We start from the raw sequence: 22,295 nt of genomic DNA, 5'->3' as shown, positions 1-22,295 counted from the left end.
TGGGGTTAAACCCGAATTTTCGCGATAGTTCCCCCACGAAAAAGTTATCAAGAATTCGGGTAAAACCCGAAATCTGCGGTCCTTCAACTTGTCATTCTCAATAAACCGTCCGAAAAAAAATTTACAGTATCAGCAAAGAGAGCTATTTGTGACAGCCTATTTGTCCTCCTTTTATGATCCCCTCCTGCAGGAGGCAAAGACGAGCTTTTGTGGAGCTTGGGCAAGTGTTTGAATACCGCGGTCATTCACTGGCCCAGTTCCGAGCGGAAGTATAAAGGTTCCCGTTCCTCGTCCCAGTGTCACAGCGGTGGCTTGTTTCATTATGCCTTTCTTTTCACCCGAAAACTCCCAGGTGGCATATCAAACAGAGATCGTAGCGCCCAATTTCTCCCCGAACTCTCGTGTGTAAATAGCACCCGATTTTTCCCTCCCGAATTTGAAAAATCATAAAACCCGAAAACGAAGAACCCTATGTATGCGTACGAAATATTGCAAAACAAAATTACAAAAACAAAATTGCACACAAGTGATCCATAGAGCCTGAAGCTTTCGGGAAATATTTTTTTAGAAATTCGGGGGTAAAAATCGGGTAAACAAACGTGCACTCTAAATTTATGTGATCTCGTGTGGAAAAACTTCCAGCATGCTAAATTCAGGGAGAAATCGGGCTCAGTTACTCAAACTAACTGTACTGGTATGGTACAAACGGTGATGGAACTGCATTTGCTACCAAACAAGTTAGTGTGCTTTCCTACAGATGTCTCAGTGAGGGCAATTTGCCGGGTAAAAAATCGGGCTTCACTCTAAACAGGTAACCTTCAATTCGGGGAAGAATCGGGTAGAATCCTAAAACTTCAGGCTCCAGCGATCCAACACTGCCCTGCAGGATAAATTCCAAATGGTGGACTCACCGGGTTTTAGGTCATAGTGAATGATCGGAGGCTTTATCTCATTGAGGTACTTGAGGGCATGCACCACCTGCATGACAATGCAGCGAGCTTCCCTTTCGGGGATGGACTTGTGCTGCTTGAGGTAGAAGTCCAGGTCGTGCCCATCACAGTACTCCAGCACCGTGCAGAACCTGCCAGGGACCAGTGGTAGCATCCAGTTAGTAACCCTGGAACAGGGTACGTACTTCCAGACAAAACAACAACAAAACAGCAGTGCAAAACAGTGGCCCTCACGAGTTGGGGTCGATCTCAAAGACGTCGTACAGCTTCACCACTCTGGGGTGGTCCAACGACTTGTGTATGTTGTACTCTCGCAGGGCATGTCTGTGCAAGATAAGAGTGGAGAATGTTAGCGTCCCTCCCCGGCACAAACACTCGAAGGAAAAAAAAAAAAACGAACTACAAAACTTACTTTATATAATTGGCCTTCTTGTCGTCCTTCCAGTCTTTGTTCAGCTGATGTATTTTACAGGCTACGTACCTCTGTTCTTTCAAGTCAAACGCCTACGAAAAAGTGTAAATGCTTTTTATTTTGAGAATTTCTTACTGCTCATTAAAGCACTGCTTTCGGGACATTAGGGATACCTGTACAGAGTAAATTAAGGCAAAAGAAAAAAAATCTGTACATGCTGTACCTAGAGGGAAGACAAGGGATTGTAGTTCACAGCATGCTTCAAAAGCAATCCTGTGGCATCTTGTCTCGCATTACACCAAGCAGACGAAACAAAAGTACTGATTGGGCATCAAAGTCACTTCTTTTCCCTCCTGCATTTTTATTTTTATTTCTTGCAATTATAAAAAAAATTATATTTTTATATCCAGACATCAGCTATTCTGCTACAGTGCTCCGTTTCATGTGTTGCAACTTGAAGAGAAGTGTTGCATTGAAGAATGATTTGATGAGCAAAAGCACGATCGAAAAACATGCGTATTATTTGCGTTTTCTTATCCTTTGTGATTCGCCTTGTGCCAAAATCACAGTGCCAGTGGCAGCGACCTAAACGTAGTGCTAATTCAGAACACCCTCCTCACCTTATGTACTTCACTAAACCCTCCTTTACCCAAAAGGATGAGCAAGAGGTAGCGGTCATTGAGCACCGGGTGGTTGTTGAAACGAGACTGGTCTTCGTTGTGGATGCGTTTCAGCTCACGTATGTGTAGGTTCCGCTCACGCTCCAGCTTTTCGAGCTCAAGCTGCAAGTCCGTGTCCTCTTTCTTGAGAGAGACCTGTCGCAGCTTCAAAATTTCCTCCTGCTCGTAGTACTCATACCAGGACAACCGCTGCAGGACTGCCATGCTGCGGGCACAGATACAAGGGGGTCGAGGTGAGGCTTGGAAACACGTAGCTCAAATGCACAGAAAGGGAGTGCATGTGTAGCCGCATGGCAACTATGGAACTCACTCCTTAGGTGATTCCGGTTTCACAAATTCCCCGTTGGCGAGGGCTGCAGCACCGTTGGTTGCGCCCTTGCCCTTGGGTTGCCCCGTCGTAGGCTTTTTCTTGCACAGCAATTTCCTTTGCCTCTCAATTTCTTCCCGCTCTGAAGTGATTTGCTCCTGTTTCCTGTAATAAGCGGAGTGACTCATTAAATACTGTAACAAATAAGGCTTTGCTTAAAAGGAGCTACAGTCAAACTCCCTTACAACGAAACTCCGGGGACAGCAAAAAAAATTTGCAGTAAAGGTATTTTCGTTAAAAAGGATGTCCATTATTGGGCCTATAGGGCTCCAGCAGGACCGCCAAAAAATTTGCTGTAGTGGTATTTTCGTTAAAAAGGTGTTCGCTATAAAGGAGTTTGACTGTATAAATCAATTATTTTCTAGTACTTCAAAAGATTATGGCCCCATCTCACCAACACTGGACAACTTTGAACCGAGATCAAGCATTGCCAAAACTTGAAGTAACACTCAATTCTTTTTTTTTTTTACAAACGCTAGTTGGTGACGTGTTGAATGTTCCCCCCTAACTCCCTTTAACGAAGCAGAGTTAAGCTTTAAATTCAAGTTAAGGGACCATTGATCTTGGTTCAAATGTTAATCGGGTTAGGCGAAGCCGGGGCTACGTGTCACTCCTAATGTAAGAAGGATGCAATGCGATATACTTAGAGCCTTAAGTTTTCGGGAAATATTTTTGTTCTAAATTCGGGTTGTGAAAATCGGGTAAATAAACAGGCGCTCTAAATTCATGCAAATTCGGGTGAAAAAGAACTTCCAGCGTGTTAAATTCGGGTAGAAATTGGGCTCAGTTACCCAAACTAACTGTACTGGTTTGGTACAAACAGTGATGTAACTGCATTTACTGCCAAACCAGCCAGTGTGCATTCCTACAGACGGGTTTCACCCTAATGAGGCAACCTTCAACTCGGGGTACAAATTCGGGGAAGAATCAGGTTAAGCCCTAACACTAGGCTCTAGATATACTTAGAGCCTGAAGTTTTCGGGAAATATTTTTTTCTAAATTCGGGGGGTAAAAATCGGGTAAATAAACATGTGCACTAAGTCCATGCGAATTCAGGGTGAGAAAACTCCCGGTATGCTAAATTCGGGGAGAAATCGGGCTCAGTTATTCAAACTAGCTGTAATGGTTTGGTACAAACGGTGATGGAACTGCATTTGCTGCCAAACAAGTAAGTTAATGCATTTCTACAGACATCCCAGTGAGGGGAATTTGCCAGGTAAAAATCTGGTTTCACCCTAAAGGGTGAACCATCAATTCGGGGTACAAATTCGGGGAGGAATCATGTTAAACCCTAACACTAGGCTCTAGATACACTGCGGTACCACAAATACACAGAAGTGCAACTGAACCGTAAATTGCAACCACAACACAGTGAACACCTATGAAGTCATTTTCTGTCCCATCTCATTCTTACAAGGAAAATGAACAGTCAAAGGAAGCAAAAAACCAACCTCAAGAGCTCGTTGAAGGCGTACCCATCCACCCAGTTCTCCACAAAGGATGCTCCCTGCCGCTGTGTGACGAACTGCCCTAGCCTTAACCGATTTTGCATACATTTCTGCCGGGACTGTTTCTTCTCCATGGCAGACTGCAAGAGAACATCCACATAGTCATGAATGCAGCTCGACGCCACTGTTACACACAGCAGACTAACCTACCACCTTGAGAGGCATACATTGTGCGTACCTTTTCTATTAACAGTTGCTTTGTTACATCTATACATTTTAACAGTTGCTCCTCCTGCTTCTGAATGACCTTCTGTTGTGCCTGCATTTGCCGCCTCAGCTCCTCGCTTCCCTGAAACGCAAAGCACATTCAAACTTGCATCCTTCCTATCAAGGGCTTGTAAAATCTGCCATGCTCTGGGAATGGTAATTATAAAACCGAAGTGGACAGTTATACACTTGAAGCAAATACAAAGTAAATAGTATACATGTGGAATCGAATACATATGCTGCATGTGTACATGACCTATGTATGCGAACCTTAGCATGAAGCAGTGTTCACTTAGTTTTATACCCTCTCCCCTGGTGTTTTAAGTGATTATGAGAGCAGCTACAGAGTTATTCAAATATATTTGATTCGGAAGAGGTATAGCTTCAAATGTAGAATATTCAATTCGAAATTTGAATAGCATATCCAATTCTTCACTTCGGTATTAAAAATATCAAAATACAGCCCTCGAAGTCTACACTCTTCACACGCATGCAATAGTGTCATTCTTGCACGTCCAGAAGCAACCACTCAAACAAGTAAAGCATGAACTATGAAGCGAGTACATAACAGACATACCCTCTGTAGTTCATCTATCCTGTTGTCCCTTATTTCCAGGTCCAGGGCTGATTTGCTTTCTAGTTCCTTGATTTTATTGATGGTGAGGTCTGTTTGTATTTGCCGACTCGTTGTCTGGAGCATCCTCTGTTGTGGCGGCGCCATGAGACCAGGGTAGTCCATGCTGCTCAATGTTGGTGTCAACTGGGACACTAACGGGCTGCCACCCTGAAATACACCAGCAGCGACCTGGGACAGTGAGCTACTATGTAGTTTATTATAGCATCGCACAACACTGGTACGAGAACATTTACTTTCTACAAGAAGCCTTTCGAAAGAGACGTTTGGACTGCCCTGGAAACAAAATGTTCTAAGAGGACAGAAAAAAAAAAAGGCTACAGCTGTTACGGAGGAACAAAGCTACCATGGCAAAGGGCTCCGTGATTTATTCTTATAGCATCAGTCCATATAGAACTCCTGACTTATAGTCAGGCCTTTGATTCCAGATGATCCCATGAAACTTTAAGGATGCACTGCGCAGTTGCACATGTGCTAAGAAGCTAATAAGCCCACACATGAGAAAATTTATTATATCCGAATATAGCTCATATTAATGCGAATGGCTATGCATATTGTATTAAATGAAACAGGTTTTGGGGTGCATGAAGGCGTTTTGCTACCTCAACCTTGTATCTTGCCAGCTAGTATGAAAATTTTTTAGATATTGGCAAGAATTTGTATACTCATACAGGCTAATGAAACCAGGTGGAGGCCTCAATTTGGAACAGCCTGCAAGTTTTCCCGTCATCGCGTGCGAATCACCCTCATCAGCAAAATGCCACGAGGAGCAAGAGGTGAGAGGGTGCACATACCAGGCAGTAGCCCTGAGGAACGGGCGACTTGGCCCCCCCATAGCAGCTAGGGCTATGGACCTGGTTCTGAGAGAGAGAAACAAGTCGGGCGAGTGTTACGGTTTTTGGCATAAAAGTACGGGCTTTGGGACGTTGAAAAGTAGACATGCGCTTCAGTGCATACGCTACGTAGATTTTGCTACACAGGTGCAACAAGTAAAGCTCTAATACAGTAGGAACAAAGTTCCTGCGTAGTTCTTCCTGCCTATCCAGGTATAATATACATGCAGTGACCTTGAGAAAACAAAAAAAAAACTTCTGCACCCCTAAAAACATACTACATATTTCTTAATGTATGCAAATTTCCAGGATCTAGCGTGCAGAGACCGCATTAAAGTTCTATAGCAGAAAATGTTTGTGCACTAACTACACATAAGCCACACAGGAGACTATGAGGTTGAAAACTTGGCCCTTTAAAAAGGGGTGTGCAGGAGGTGGAGACACAACACATGTTCAAAAGGACTTGTACTGACCTTGAAATATTCATTCACTTTCTTCGGATTTTCACCTGCCCTACCCCCTTTGCCTGAAAATGTAAAAAAAAAAAAACCACCATTATCTTTATTGTGTGAGGAATATACGTAAAGAAGGCAACGCTACACTGCAATGTATACATCCTTCCAAACTACGACAATCCGAGGCCCACCCTCACCTGCCGCTACACCGTCATCTTTCCGTTTTCTTTTCCTTTCTGTTTGGGGAGGTGTTCTGTGGTGCTTATCTGATGCCTGAAGAGAAACTCACTCATAGCACGACGTCCTCCATTCAAAGAAGCAGAAAACCGGCTCATAACACATACCTCAATTTCTTTATCACTATGTTGGGAGCCCAGGCTGGCGGTACTCATATTAGAGTCCTGATTGTGGTTGGTGTTGCTAGAACTGCCAGAGGAAGACACATGAGCCAGAACTTGAGATGAGGGGGGCAGCGAAGCGCTGCTTCCCCCACAAACTACTCCACCCCCCAGGCTCCCAGATGCCGGCTGGGACACCGCCATCGCCTGGCCCAGGTACGGCACTTGGCCACCTAGGTTGTTGCACAATTGCTGCAGAAAAGAGAGATATGGGGATAAGGCACCAGTGGGCATTGAGAGCAGGCATTGAAAAGGGCTGAGAAGGCACAAGGTTAGAAGCACCCCAAACATGTCAGCTCTATGGGGGTATCGGGCACTACAGGCAGGGTTGCCACCTTTCGTAGTGAAAAATACCGGCTGAGGGAGAGGAGGAAAGGCTCTCGGGAAAGGGAAGTGGGTGAGGGGTGGAAGAGTACACACAGAAGACAAGAGAGAGAGCGAGAGAACTCAAGACAATACGAGGAGACGTGTTCCTGTGTGTAATAATAATAATAATGAGTAACTAAGGAAACAACTGGTGACTGCGCGGAGTTGGATCTGTGCTCCAGATTTATTCAAGCTGTAGTGGAATGTTGAAGGGAAAAGCTCGCAAAAGCCCCTATGAAAGGTCTTGAGCCACAAATACCGGCAAAAGGCTTCCGGTATCACCTTCCTACTGGCAGAGCGAGCAAATAACCGGCCGTGCTGGTGTAACACTGGCCTGGTGGCAACCCTAACTACAGGAGAGCTCTGCTACATACTTTTTGACACAAACAAACAACAAACAAAACACAACAACAAACACACACACACGCAAACACATCTGAACAAAAGAGGCCTGTCCCCTCGCCAATAGACAATATTCTGAAACCAGTTTTACTCTGCACATCAGAGCCAAGAGGAATGCACTTGTTATACAGTGCAGCATAACTGTTTATGCACTTGTCCTGCATTCAAAAGATGCAGATTCAATTTCTGCAGCTGTGTGGCTTTCTCGGCAACTGCCATATCTCAACCTTCCATGTTCTCAGAGACCTTGAGGCCCGTGTTTTGTTTGTCGGCTTTGTGTGTTCCTAGAACAGCTACTCTTCATCATGCTCCATCATGTACATCTGTCGTGTTAGGTCAAAAACATGGAAGTTGCGAGATGCTCAGCTGGAGACAGCGCAGCTCATTTTTAACTGTACCCCCTCTCACATTCTCCTGGGGTAACGAAATTGGTTCAACGACCTGTTTCCCTCGTGTCTATAGTCTGGAAAGTCATGTTTTCATACTGCGTATTCTTTTGGCGTAACCTAAACCAGGCTATTAAAAACCCGGTTACTTACCCGGTTTCCGAGAAACCTCGCTTCTAGGAGTTCTTGTTTCCGTGGGTCAAGACTATGGATGTTGTCCATTGTCTCCACCTCCCACCTAGAAAGAATGAGGTGCGACTGAATTAAAAACCAAATGTCACAATCATTTTGCTGCGTCCTCAAACACCAGCACAGTCAAAGATTAGCAAGATCTGCTCAACACAAACTGTGGGAACAAGCGATACTGTGAAAGTTTAGGGAACTATTGCAGATTTGATGTTGTTTCTCCCACAAATCTAAGCTGCCCGTTACTTTTCCATTTTTATGCATTCCGCCGCTCTGACTTGTATTGCTTGGCAATTTCGTCCCAGAAGATATAAATTCCCAGTTACCCTGAAAATGTGAGTCACAAACTATGTTCACACAGGCACTAGAGAAATGGCACGACAACACAGGCTACAAATTCCCTGCAAATAAAACGCTCCACTATTGACAATAGCATGCCAACGTGCAGGGTTAGCCCATGCGAGCTGATTTCATCGCAAACCATACTCTGCGACCCCCCAGAGTAGACATGTCCTATCAAAGACAAAACTCTAAACCTAATTCTCTCGAATACATGCAGCCTGTCTTCTAGATCCGTATAGTTAAACCTTTCCCACAAAGTATGAATTCTGCTCTGCTTTCTTTATTTTCTTTTTTTTGTATGTACGTAATGTTTAGCAATGTAGCGTGTCAAAGTCAACGACTGCACGCAGTGCAACATTGATGGAGTCACCTTCGCAATCAGTCTCTTGTCAACAATTATCTATTTGGTGCGTATGCAATGGAATTAAGGTCTTATTTTTCTCCTTTTTTTTTTAATGGCACAAAGCAAAACTGCCGTGTGGTTGTTTTTGCCTGGCAAGACTGCTGTATCATACATAATACAGGTAAAAAAAAGAAGAAAAAACAGTACAGATAGTACATATGTTTTGCTTCAGAGTATTGTCACCGAAGCATCCACCAGCGTGAGCTCCTGTAGTGGAGCAGGCAAAGGCTTAGTTCTTACATACATTTAACAGTATCATAAGTTATAATCAGAATACGTATATCCCTAGAGATTGGCTACGTTTGCTGCACGTGAACAACAGTAAGAAATGGTCATAGGGAGTTCTTGTGTCCACATCGTTGGAACATTGGGTTACCTTGAAAACAACACAGGGCTGATGAGGGCTGATGATGGCTGATAGCCATTTTAAAGCAGCCTGTGAATTTCATTACTTGATATGCTTATTCGTTTTTATTTCGCCTTTCCATTTTTATCTTTCTATTTAAAAAAAAGCTTGCATTCCCTTCCCATCAAATATTTCCCTCTCCCGCAAGTTAACATCACCACCCGTTTTTCTTGCGTAATGTGAATGGGATAACACTGACTTTGAACAAGCTTGTAGCATGTAAAGGGCTTTAATTTTCCCTCGGGCGCACTTGAGCTTTGAAGAGTGAGCCACCGAGACGTTTTCAAAATGTCGCCTGGCAAAGGAGTGTCAAGGTGTGAGCAATACGGCCATTCATAATGAAACAAGAAGAAAAAAATTTAGCTAATGGCATTTTTATATGGAATTCCTGGGTTGGGAAGCGATCCCGAAACAAGGGGTCACAGCAGCATTACAGGAAGAGTTGGAATGGTGACAAAAATTGGTGGTGGTGGTTCTTCTCTACTTCACTATTCCGCGCGGAGTTAAAAAAAAAAAAGATGTGAAGTTTACCAAGCCTTCATTTTTGAAATGATCTAATTTTTCTGATTTGATCCCCCCAACATCTCAAGCGTCACTCCACTCCCCCATTACCCGACAAAGGGGCCACCTCACCTTCCCCTAGCCATCTTTCCGTGCAGCGTCATCGTTGCAGTGATAGCACTGCCGCCCCCCCGCTGAGTTCCAAGAAACAAAGAAAATTCCATTACCACTATGTATCCCCCCCGCCACCACACATTCCCTGTCGTATATAGTATCTCCGTTTCTAGAAACAATCCTGCCGACGGCAACGATTATGATACGGTATCAGTCAGCATCCGGTCAAAGCAGCAGACCGACATGCGAGACAACGAATGCCTGTCTTCAAGAACCACAACACCGGAGAAACAAGACGCCATCTTAATTCTGTCGCAGTACTCTCTGATATTGGGGACGTCCAAGGAAAGCATGTGCATCGATCAAAAATAGTCCGACCCCGTACTTTTACGATGCAATGTCTTCATTGGTAGAAGCAGCAGCAGGAACTGCAATGAAGGCAACTACAGTCCCACTAAATGCTCCACGTGAGAAAATTTTTGTCCCGCAGATGGAAGTAATCATCAAGGTATGTTCCTGTAAAAGCCTGGTGTTGGTGCATCTTCTGTTATTTGTTCACAACCCAAAATAAATATATAAAACTAAAATAAATCAGAGCGTAACAGGAACAAGTGTCATTTACCCCGTAGCCAACCAACGTTTAATCTTTAAATATGATACCAGTTAATCTGCGCAAATAATTTCCGAAATAGTGCATGTGATAAGCCCGTGCAGTGAAAAACTTTCCCTGCGATATTACGCGAAAATTCCAGCATAAAATTCACCAGATCTCCTCGTCCGATTTCTTCTTGCCGCGGATCCCGACCCATCACCCTTCTCGGCTTTCATGAGATAGATACGATAAGAAAACTCAAGGTAGTTATCTTCTATTATCTTGCTGCATACTGCAGCGGAAGCGTAATGGAGAGAAAGTGAGGGGGCATGCAGTCACACAGTCCCCCCCCTCCTGTGCACCTGGCTACTGCCAGGCCTGCCCCATTCAACATTACGTCATGACCGTTCTGTTTTCCGCCATGTGACATGCCACTGTGTGTAACAGAATCGAAATGTGATCAACAAAGTTATTTAACTAGAACTCAGCGGAGCATGCCAGCACAAAGCAAATCAAAAAAGAAAAAAATCAGGGAGAGCCCTGCACTTATTTCTATCTTTCTGCTTTGCAACGCGCTATCGGCGCGATGACGTCAAACGCAAAAGGCGAAGAGAAGCAGACGACAGCAAACGAAGATTACAAGACCTTCGCTTGATGTATGGTTACGCGACGCCGTCTTGGCCCTATTTTACAATCCGACCTAAATCACATAATCCAACTCTGAATAAAAGAACAAAAACAAAAGAAGAAGAAAAAGAAATGGCACAGCAGCAATCTCGTCTACGAAGCCGCCGACCTCCATCACACAACATGGCCGACCTTTGCTAGCAGACGACACATATCACGCATCCATCCGAATGGTGTTCAACACAAAGCACACTCTCGATGCAACACACGCAATAATCACATACGAAGGAGCCACACCTTTGCAACGTGCACATGGGCGAGAGAAACATCGGTTCGTGGTCCCCCGAGAGTCCAAACCTCGGGGCGTGTTGGTTCATACATGAACGAGGCCACTGCCACGACGTCCCGCATCCGAACGGCCGCGATGCATACCTCGGCCCAAGATGGCTGCTTGCCACGGGGGAGGCGCACCTCCCTTCCGTCGTCGTCTATCCAAATGCAGTGTATGCCGCTCTTCTCCCCAAAGTACGCGACGGACGCACGAACGAACGAGCGAGCGAGCGAACTACTCTGCTCGGAAAGAACAGAGCATCGGCGAAAAACCGAAGGGAAGGAGAAAGAGAGAAGGGGGGTCAACGGAGCCCAAAAGAAAGAACAGACAAAAAATCACATATACAAGTGATGAGAGAAAGAGAACGTCAGCGGATAGAGCGAACAGACCAGAAAGGAAATCAAGAAAAAGGTGCGGAAGGAGGAGGGAATGGCTTTTCTGCAAGCAGAAGACAACCACACGCAGACAGCAAAGCGATATCCCCGCCGAAAAAGGCACCGATTCACTCTATCTCAAGCTCGCTGCACGGAAGCAGACAGGGTCCATCATCATCACGTGACAACTGCTCTCCGCCACAGTGCGAACGAAAACAAAGGGCCGATCCAAATAATCTGGCCGCTTTCGCAGGCTTCATACGGCCCCCCGACCTCCTCGCTGCTGCCGCCGCCACCTACACTTCCGAGTGACGTCAGGGATCGGTCGAAAAACGGCGTCAACACGATTAGAGAGGCAGCCACCACTACAAGCAGATGGAGCCGACACCTCCTCGTTTCTGTCATTCAGTAGCACAAGATTGGCGCCATGTTCCGCTGAACCTCCGGCCACCTGTACAACGCCTTTTTTTCGCTCGGCTATACAACGAGACAAGGCATTCCCTTGGTCCACGTCACCACAAACACGGCCTCCTCATTCATACACTACGAACCTCAAAAATGATAAGCATCCGCGCAAACTTCCTCCTTTTCTATCTGCATTTCATTATAGTGTCTGTACGTCTACACTGCTGTCGATCTTTTAATAGCAGTTGCAACCGCCACGAAACACAGTGAGCTTCTACTCAGCGATTACACAATCGCATAATTCCTCAGACCCCATTTTTTTTTTTACCCCCGCGCATGCCGGCACCGAAGTTTAATCACCGGAAGGTAGCAGCGGAGGTCATGTTTCGCGAATTTTGTTCGACTGTCCCACAGGTACCAATGCCAGCCCCGACTGGGCTTTGTTACACCGACCCGTTTTTGTCGCCAAGGGGCTTCCTCACTTGGTCCTCCTGCGAGGCACGAAACAAATGAAGGAGCAAGGAAGGACGGAAGAGGCAATATGGCGTCGCCACGTCTTTCTAGCGACGACACGGACCCGCCGACATGGAAGGGAACGAAGAAAAAAAAAAGCCCTGCACGCACTTTTCCCGTTTATTTTGCGATTGCGCTCCCCAGATACACGGCAACACAGACCCGGACAGCCAACGCCATCATACACACACACAGCATACACACCGGCCGACCTTGAGAATGAACTTTCCCCTCGCCACTTTATTTCGTCATTGTCAGCAGCCATTTATGTACACGACGATGCACCCGTTCCACCTTATGCTCGTGACAAGCAGAGAACCCAGCGGAAATAGCGAGGCAGTGGCGAACGAGACATTTCTGGGTCACGTGATTCGATCAATCTGCGGCGTATCTGATAAAGAAACAGTTCCTCCAAAAAATACGTCGGAGAACAAATGGTTCCGCTTGCGCAAAAATATCAGGACGGCTGCAAAATTTACAACCGAGACAAAAATAAAAACTCACTTGCTCGGAACCAATACATAGGAACAAAGGTCAAAACGGCCATATAAGACACGGAAATACATCATCTTTTTGTATTGTATTGTATTTATAGACCTTGATATCAGCGTTTTCCTTACATTATTTGTTTACTTTGTTCGACAACCGAATGTTACATGTTATCTTTTTTTTTTTTTTTTTGAAAACATCTGGACCGCGTTCGTTAAAAAAAACAATGCCAACAATGTGGCAAAAATGTACAGGGCGGCAAGTTTACTGGAATTACGGCGACAAAACAGCAAGCTACAAATGGGTACTGGCGTGGACACAGCGCGAGTAGGTCATCACAAAGGAGAGCCGCAGTTGAGCGGCCTTCCAACATAAAGTGACGCCACTCAGCCGAGTAGTAGTCTATGGCGGTCGGAAGGGTCGGAAGAGGTACGTATGCATGTACGACGCGCACAGGTTTGTTGCGGCCACTCCCCTCGCTGCTTCGCAGATAGGGGAGGAGGCTGACTGGCGTTGCCGGGTGAATAAGAATCATATATATAAAAAAAAGACAGACAGACAGAAAGAAAGAAAAACGTATACGATTGGGTTCGCTAACTACCTTCCCTGCAGGCTGCAGGGTAGCCTTCTTGCACCTCTGCGCCTTTCCCTGTTGAGCGGTCTTGCAAAATGCGACCCGTATTTTCAGAGAGTGATACATTTCCTTCGGCCATGCTTGCCTGCCAAACCATATCAAACGAAGCGCCACCGCTTTAGCGCCTATACATCGAATGCAGGGAGCCGCGCTGGCCGCCGAGCAACTCTCAGTGGTAGGAGGCGTTCCCATGACAACCGGACGATGGCCGAACACTATAACACACACACACGCCTGCTGGGATGGCGGAATGCTTCGGCCAATGAAACATCTCCAGCGCAAACCCACCTTGAACACATTTCTTTCTGGTCGCAGGAAAAAAAAAAAAAATACAGTGCGCCCATATGCATGCAGGTTCTTCTTACATAGAGTTCAGGTGTCGCAGGGCAGGAAGACAATGAAAAAAAGAAAGAAAAAAAACAGGTGCTCGGTGGTGCCCCCCGTCTAAATTGTATACGCTTTTGCCCTCGCCAACAAATGGGAGACCGACCAGCAGGTACGCCATCTTGAGCGGACACGTCAACCCAATTCCTGCACGTAGTTTTTCGCCCTTTCTGCCAGCCTTGTATCGAAAGAATTTGGAGTGACCCTGTCTATAGGAGCACTTCGAGCATATACGAAAAACGTAGGCGCAAAGATATGTACGCGAGGCAGGTAAATTGACTTGTCTATACTACGATTAATAATGAAAAAAGATGAAGAAAAAAAAAAGTGTAAATACACGATCACCCGCACGCAGAGACGAAGTAATGGATTAATACAACTCGCAATGAAACAGCGTCGCAAATAACACGGCTGAGAGTATTCTGACCCCGTTCCAAAGTATAATTACAAAATTGTACTCAGTTGAGGCAGCGTACTGCAAGAGCACAAATAAAACGTAAAAGATTGGAGAACTCGCAGTGTATTTCAACAGTTAATCGAATAAAATATCATGTACTGGACTTTCATACATGATGAATAAAAAAGCATACGCAAGCAAACACGAACGTGTCCGTTTTTGGTTTGTGTACTCTTTTTATTCAACTATGAACTCCAACCAACTTGCTCGTCCTTCCACATTTGGTACTTTCGTTCATATCCACGCACAGTATGTGCAGTAAAATGACCGCTGCCAACAAATAACTGGAATGAGACATGCGCAAATTCCTCGGAGCCGAGAAATTAACGCTCGGCCTGCTTCGGAAGGGTCAATTCCACTTTACTCTTCGGGGGAAAGGCGATGTGCTAACCAATACAGAGGGGACGTATCGCCGACGTTTCCGACAAGAAACCGGTACAAATTACGCCATGAAGTGCGATGGCCTCTCCTGAAATGGCGCTTAACCCCACGGAGCCCTCAAAACGGCTCTGCTTGAAACGAGAACGACAGCAGGGCTGCTATAGAGCGGGATATCGAGAGGTGGCCTTGACAATATGTCGCAGGAAAATGTATTTGTGGTAAAAAAATAAATAAATCGGGAAACAGCACGCATTCGACAGCCTCTCTATCAGACGTCTGCAGCAGTGAGACTGGCGTTGTCCAGTAAAACGGCTCCCTTTGTAAACAATGCAGACGTCACCAAGCCTAGCAACTCACATGATAATGAACGTCGTCAGTACAGATAGGCACTTCGTCGATATCTTATCGGTTGGAGTTCAACAAGTCGTTCGATATGACGCATTTTCTTTATCCACACTGTTCGGTACGCTTATCATTCTACGCAATTACATGGTCATTAAAAAAAAAGTACGCGGAATGAAGACAATGCGGTTGTTTTTTCGGCTCGCTTGCCCTCAGTTTCGGGGAACACAGAAAGACCACCCAAAACGCAAGTCCGATAAAACCAAAACCGAAACTCAAAACCAATGTGGCTAATTGAGGGAAACGATTTCGCGTCCCGGAAGCTGGTCACAAGGCTTGCGTCATTTCCCGTACGAGCGTTGTACGATACATGAAAGGGGATAGAGCGACTTGGTTCCGCGAGGCTTGGCGTAGCGCGCTAGTGTGTATTCCGGTTATCGTGTATTTACAGGAGTGACATCCCCCAAAATACTCCAGCGGAAGATACGCTACACGCACTTTTCTCTTCCTTCTCTTTTTAACCATGTGGAATACCCTACGGGTGCGTTTTCGTATTCAATTATGGCAACTTCGAGTTCCTTCGAACCGGCGAGAACTAGTCAGAGTAGCGGAAATGATGTCATAACTCTGCGTCGAAAATTAGCCAGAGTAGCCAGGGAGTAACAACTCTTCTCTGAAGTAGGGTCGGGTGCTCTGGGTCGGGACTAACATCTCCATATTTTTCTTTCACTTCCAATTCCAAGGGTTGTTCGGCGTTATGACGTCACACACAAGCTAGCAGACGACGCTACATGCATAGTCTGCTACCAACCGTCCTGTTCACAGATAATTTGGGTGGTGTTCTCACTGCGATTTGGAAATGGAGGACTGGTTAAAAACTGTAGAACATTTTCAAAAATGTCCATGGAGTGCAAGCATCTCCATTAAACAGTTAGTTGTTTAACAGATATTATGACGAAGCTTGCGAAAGCCATAACTTCCACATCGTCTCGCCAGTCAGGCCAGTCCGCCATTTTGAGCGCAGAGTAACTGCAGCCGTTCGAAAATTCCGGTCAAAGGTGGCTACTCTGCACTCACGTGATGATAAAGGCTCTGACGTCCCTACCCAACCCCCTGGCTACTCGGGTTGAATAAGAAAACGCGCCCTACAGTCCAGCCACAAGATATTCCGTAGCAGACGACGCAGGGCCGATGGTGTCGTCTCCTGTGTGTGTATCGTCTGCTATGTGTGAAGTACGCCATTCTCGATATCCTGGTGCCGAAACTCCTGCCACACGATCCTTTTTTCGTGTGTGTGTTCTGTCTTCCACTAGAATATTCACTGGGGAGTCGCTCGTGTGAATACGCAGAGTTAAAACGGGCAACGACATCGAACCCAGGAGATCTTATCAACACGCGAGCTTCTTGCGATGACGATGATGACGACGATGAATCGCGTTTCCTCGCCTTATCCGTTCTTGGATGGCGTTTTCAATTATTCGAGTCATAATTTTAGGTCGCGCCTGAGAGTGGCATCTAGAGGGTGAGAGGCTTCGCTCGGATGAGTGCCGTTTCCAGTGATCATCGATTGGCAAGAGTGAGGGTGGGGGGGACCTGTGTCTCGACGCTCAGTCAAGGCAACGGCCAACCAATCCAATGGCGGAAGAAACTCTCCCGGGGGGTCGATAGCCCCCAAATACCGGTGTGATCACCTTTAGCAGCGGCGCTAATTAAAGTACTGGTTGCATTCTTCCACCGCGTGAGGTCTTTGGATAATCAGAGATCACTACATTCTTCTATCATATGCGGCTAGCGACAGATTACATACATAAACACATACATATAATTAACACATATACAAATAAGACGTACTCGAAAGTTCGGAGGGAGTTCGGAGGAAAATGAAACGTTGGTATTTTGAATCAGTTAAATGGGTGAGGTTGCCTACGTATTTCGAGTGCACAAGGGTTCGCCAATCATAAAGGCGGTCCAAAGACATTCCTATAAAGCACTGAAACAGGGACGGATTGTGTGGCAGATAAATTATTACGCATTTTAAGTAATTATTCTATACCATAGATTTACACCATATAAGAAAAACGCGTAAATTGGAGGGCAATTAGGGCTTCTAGTCCCCTAGACATCAATTACTCCCAATTTTAGTCCCCCGATCGTGAAATTCAGTCTCCAGTGCTGCAAAATGTCCTCAAAACCGATCATAAACTTCCATGCATTTGCTTCCGAAAGGGGCTAATGGTTAGTTGGAGTGTATATGTGTGGACAAGTGAGAAAAAATCATTGAGGGAACGAAATGAAATGGATCAAAAGACATCAAATTTAAAAATGCTTCGCCCCGCTTCCAATCGTGGAATTGCTCCTGCCGAAACACATCCTCTTCCAAAGCCGCCGCATATCTGTGAGAGAGAGAGAGAGAGAGAGAGAGAGAGGCCAATCCCACTCGGCGGCCTCTTCCGTAAAGGAGTTGTTCAATGAAAAGGAATCCTAAAGTTGCCATTCCTTACACTAGATGGCTCTCGACCGCTGTCGCGCCTCACGGCGTCCAGCAGCAACGGGAGCTCGGTTGGCGGCTGTCAAATCTAACACTACATTATACAACAACACAATGGAAATTTCCTGCCAAGGTCAAAGCCATTCTCCACACACATGGGCTTTGCGCCTTCTGCGAAGCACCACAAAAAAAAAAAAAAAAAAAAAAGAAAGCGCTCTTTTACCGCAATAACCATCTTATATATTTGTTTAGTAATACAGTGAGTCGTGTCGGACCGTAACGGGACAGGATAAAATACCTGCATGCAATACAAGCTTACATGTATACGATAAAGTACACATCCCGCCTTCTAGCGCTTTTGAAAAAGGAATAAACGTCAGAATGTTACAGTTACGCAAAAACGCTTTCAAATGCCACCCGAGCCAACAATTCGTTCAAAATTTTACGAATATGACCCTTAAAAAAGGCAAATAAAAATAAAAAGAATTTGTACCATGAAAGCGCTCGATGCATTACGTATCATCAGCATCCATGTCCACTTCCTGAACAGTGACCAACCATAAATTTCATCCAAGAAACGAAAAGAAGAAAGAAAGAAAAAAACGAAAGTAAAAAAAAAAAAAAAGACATCTCCTCCGGAATAGAAACGTCGCCTAACCCCGCCAAGAGTACCATATCGATCGAGGTGGCTTTCACGCCATCTCGTGGTGGACTTCAGTGCGAACGAGGCGAAACCACACCGGTTTGCTGCGTCACTGCTTGAATTACGTCAAACATTAACAAATATTCCGCGTTTATAATTCGTGATACTTTACGTCACGCGACTACTGTGCTTGGTTGTCTTGTGTCCCTTGCGTTCACCCAAGCTCAGGGTTCATCTTCAAAGGATTTCGTCCACCGGCTTGCTCGCGTGTATGCCATTTTATGAGCCAACTGCGATCATGAGCCACGCTGGCGGATTAATTTTGCCCACCTGCTTCAGCGGGCATTAAAATCTCAGCCAATGGCGTACCGTATTCTGTCGCGGAGAAGGCCCCTCGTAAACGCACGTGATGCCAAACGGATCCATCTGGATCCATCGATAGTGTTAAGAAAATTCTCCGACATAGCGCGAACGACGCAAATGAGAGAGAAGCATACAAATGAAAGGGAGGGAGACACTTGCGAGGGAGAGGGAAATACAATAGCAGACGACAATAATGTTGCGCTCTGGCCTATGTTTCTGGCGTTGCGCTCAGCTCGTTTTGCTTCTTCAGTCATTCCTATCAAGCACCACTAACGAAAGGAATTCAGGAAATTCGAAGTATCGAGTACAGTTTGAATACTAGCACTCTTTTTTTTTTTTTTTTTTTTCATGATTGTCAGCTGCGAAAAAATAGCTGCTACTCGTATCTCCTGGATGATGTCAAAACGAATCAGAGGAAGTGGCCACGTCGACCGAGATGTTACGTCACCGTTAGGTTTCCGAGAGACCCCAGGAGAAACTAAGCCATCGTTAGTGGAGGGACGCTCCGCATGAGTTGCTGGTTTTGCGAGGCCGGGTCGTTTCCTGGCGAAGGGGGAGAGGAGCCCATCAATAGCGGCAACTCCTTCACCTTGATCCCCGACGCTCTCTCTCAACGGAGGTCGGAAGTGAAAGGAGACTTGCCCCCTAATATCCCCAACTCGAAACGACGCTCGATCCGAATGAACAAATAATAGACAAGGGCGAAGTGTTCAACGGGAACGTGCCCAACATTCAAAGGGCTAGTTCGCCAAATGCTTCTTGTATCTTCCTCAAACTCAAAGAAACGTTGCCTCTTTCTAAATGTTTCTCCCATCACATCAACCATTTATGAGCTCTCGCGGACCAACAACCAACTTTGCGAGTCTCCCTTTCCGAGCTATCCCATCAAATTTCTTCTACCTTTAATATCCGCAAAAAATAAAAAATAAATAAAGACATGAGAAAATGTGCGTTGAACGGTTGGCGCACCTGACCCGTGATTCAATACTGCCCGTCAAAAACACGTAGCTTTACGAGCATAATATGTTGTCGCGACCACGTGTTGTCACGCACATAAACATACCGCGCTAGAAACGTATCCCCCCAAACAGTCACCATATAGAAAATAGCGGCCGTAGTAGCAACACCCAAGCGCGAAATGAGCCAGCGCGCGCGCCGAGGCCAAACAAATAAACGCCGAGGAGATCCCCTCCTTCCGCCAGCCAACTGCGCGCAACGTGCACCGCAAAGCGCAGGAGGAACAACAAACGCCTCCTCGCCCGCCGCCGCCGACCTCTTTTTTTTTTTTTTTTTTTTCCTCTCCCGATGCCGGTGACACGCCGCCGGCACCCCGCGAGAAAGTGAATCCCATCAGCTGAGCAGAAGACAGAGGGGCCAGCCTCCGACCAACCAACAAAGTGGCCCGACGAAAAGAGGATGAGAGAGCGCACTAGCGCACCCGACGAATGCTCGTGCCCTCCGCGCGATAGCCAATCACGAGAGAGTAGAGCGAAGCGCGCCAAACTGAAAAGTGCGCTCTCCACGTGGCGGAAAGGGGGTGTGGCAAAGAGAGGCGGCCGTGTGCGACATGCCGCGTTGATGGAGAACTTGATGGAAGATAAAGATTATCAGCGAACATAATAAATTCAACATTATGCCGGCTGCCCGTGCAACAAAGGGAAGGGCTGTTTTAAAATTAACGCTTCATTTTTAGCTTTTTTTTATTTCTCCTGCGGCACAACAAGACAAAGCTGTGGTAGCCTGACGTCTATGTGATGCCGGCATGCATTACGCTTTTCTGACCCTACAGTTGGTTGATTGATTGATTGGTCGGATACTTAGTGGCGCAACAATAACGGAGGTTATACTGTGCCAAGACAATGCCCTAAAGAACGCCACGGAGAATCCTGGAAATGTATATCTTTAAAAAGTATACACAGAACTTTGTACTAGCATACTCTCTACTGTACTAACATACAGATCACGGCTGGTCATGTCAACCTACGTGGTCACGTCACATTATTTCTGTTACGGTGACGCCGCGATATGTGAATAAACAAATAAGTCACGCATCAGTAAGCTATTTAGAGTTCTTTGGATGATTTGGAATGTTTCATGTAATAGTCTAGTGGAAGATTTCACTTGGAGGTACCCTCCAGATGCAACACTTAGAGGCCAAAACAGGCTGACGTCACACCCATATATGATGACAGTAGATTATAGCCACCTCTACTTCATGACGTCACAACTTTTAAGTTAACTCACAACTGAAAGAGGCTTGCGAACCGTTTTGACCCGATGACACCGAGTCGACTTCCGCCAAAGCTTCGACTCTACCTGCGTTATCTCCCCAAAAGATTTCCAGCTAATAGTCCTCGGTATGAAATCAACTACCAGTGCTATAGTTCATTGCACCCCCCCCCCCCCACACACACACTCCCCAAGTATCGCGTCTCGCTTTTTCTACATGCATACATATTACATGGCCGTCCCAGTCACGTGATTTCGCCAACATGGCGCAGATATGCACTGGAGCGAGCAAACGGGCCGGGTACGCAGATCACCTACAACCGATCGAGGCAGACGTCGCCATGGGAGAAGCCTTGTTTTCTCACTAGCTGGCAGCACTAGCATCGCACGCCAACCGCATTTTCCAGATGTTTCATGGCGGATTGCTTCGCCAAGAAGACCATTTCAGGCGCGGACACCACGAGACGACGAAACAAAGAGAAGCTCGGGAATACGTTGCATTAATTTTTGGGGGACGACACGACCGAGCCCACCTTTGTGTGGCAGAATTCAGCTAATTGAGAATGAGAGAAAAAAGAAAGAAGGAAAATAGAAATGCAAAGCCGCAGGTGTAAAATACAAAACTGCAGCTTGTCTTTTTTTTCTTTTTTTTTTTAGAGCACAACTGTCGCAAGCCGTACCGCTGCGGTTCATCGTTTGAGCACGCCACTCAAATTGGAACGTCCTGATTATGACGTAATCAACGAGCTCTTTTCTTGTAAAGGACGTGCACCCTGCCGCTGGCTACATCCGGTTACAGAAGGTCGATGTTGCCGAGGGGGGTGGGAAATAAAAACGGCCCACACACTTCAGCACGCGTAAAGCCCCTCCCCACCCAAATTGCAATACTACAAAGAGACGAGTCTGCATCGAAAGATGTACACGTCGAGGACGATGGGATAAGATTAAAAATGGAACACGGAAAAGCGCAATGCACTGAAAAAGAGGAGGAGGAGGGGTTCGCCGTGTCGTCTGCTGGGTGTCGGCGATTGTGAAACACCGCTCAACAAATTAGTGGCGGCGACGGAAAATTCCGCGGTAAAGCCTTCCGTATGTCTCTCGCGAGAAACGCTCTGCGGAGTCTCTTTTTCGCACAACGCTGCTTTACGAAACAGACGTGTGCGGTAAGTCAACCGGAAAACAGATGACGACAACCGGGCCAACGAATCAGAGAAAAGGATTCGGTCGGCAGGGGGTAGATGTAGCAGAAGCAGGGAATCTGCTACGAAAACGGGGGAGGGAGCTTTCCCCCCAACACAATGCCACTAAAGGCACTGCAACAAAACTACGGGAATCACGAATATAGATCGGATCATGGTCTTTCCTTCCAAGGCGTACGCCATCATCAGCACCGTGCGGGATTGGTCGCGCTAGCGGAGCCGCATAAAAACAGATGAAAAGTGTATTTGGGCGTCAAAGCTTGCCGTCCAGGCAGCACCAATCGATACGGCATG

The 22,295-nt window shown here is 46.1% G+C and overlaps 1 protein-coding gene across 11 annotated transcripts in view; it reads right to left on the bottom strand.

Annotated features, from left to right (window-relative positions):
• Nucleotides 1-22,295, bottom strand: part of LOC135366963 (serine/threonine-protein kinase tousled-like 2) — a 33,268-nt gene that overhangs the window by 2,957 nt on the left and 8,016 nt on the right. For 3 of the 11 annotated variants that reach the window (XM_064599991.1, XM_064599992.1, XM_064599983.1), the window contains exons 3-15: nt 7,752-7,836; nt 6,391-6,636; nt 6,244-6,319; nt 6,065-6,117; nt 5,553-5,618; nt 4,702-4,929; nt 4,096-4,206; nt 3,861-3,997; nt 2,353-2,514; nt 1,983-2,247; nt 1,363-1,454; nt 1,185-1,274; nt 912-1,117 (exon numbers count right to left, since the gene is read on the bottom strand). In XM_064599991.1, the coding sequence (XP_064456061.1) occupies nt 912-1,117; nt 1,185-1,274; nt 1,363-1,454; nt 1,983-2,247; nt 2,353-2,514; nt 3,861-3,997; nt 4,096-4,206; nt 4,702-4,929; nt 5,553-5,618; nt 6,065-6,117; nt 6,244-6,319; nt 6,391-6,636; nt 7,752-7,820 (1,801 nt within the window). In that variant the 5' untranslated portion in view covers nt 7,821-7,836. Of the gene's footprint in view, nt 1-911; nt 1,118-1,184; nt 1,275-1,362; nt 1,455-1,982; nt 2,248-2,352; nt 2,515-3,860; nt 3,998-4,095; nt 4,207-4,701; nt 4,930-5,552; nt 5,619-6,064; nt 6,118-6,243; nt 6,320-6,390; nt 6,637-7,751; nt 7,837-10,314; nt 10,409-11,066; nt 11,877-22,295 lie in introns of those variants that run through there. The other 8 variants (XM_064599986.1, XM_064599994.1, XM_064599993.1 and 5 more) reach the window with 8 other exon arrangements.

This window comes from Ornithodoros turicata, chromosome 8 (assembly GCF_037126465.1).
Source record: "Ornithodoros turicata isolate Travis chromosome 8, ASM3712646v1, whole genome shotgun sequence".
Taxonomy (NCBI): domain Eukaryota; kingdom Metazoa; phylum Arthropoda; class Arachnida; order Ixodida; family Argasidae; genus Ornithodoros; species Ornithodoros turicata.
Note: the sequence above shows the minus strand (reverse complement) of the source record. Positions and strands in the feature narration are given on the sequence as shown.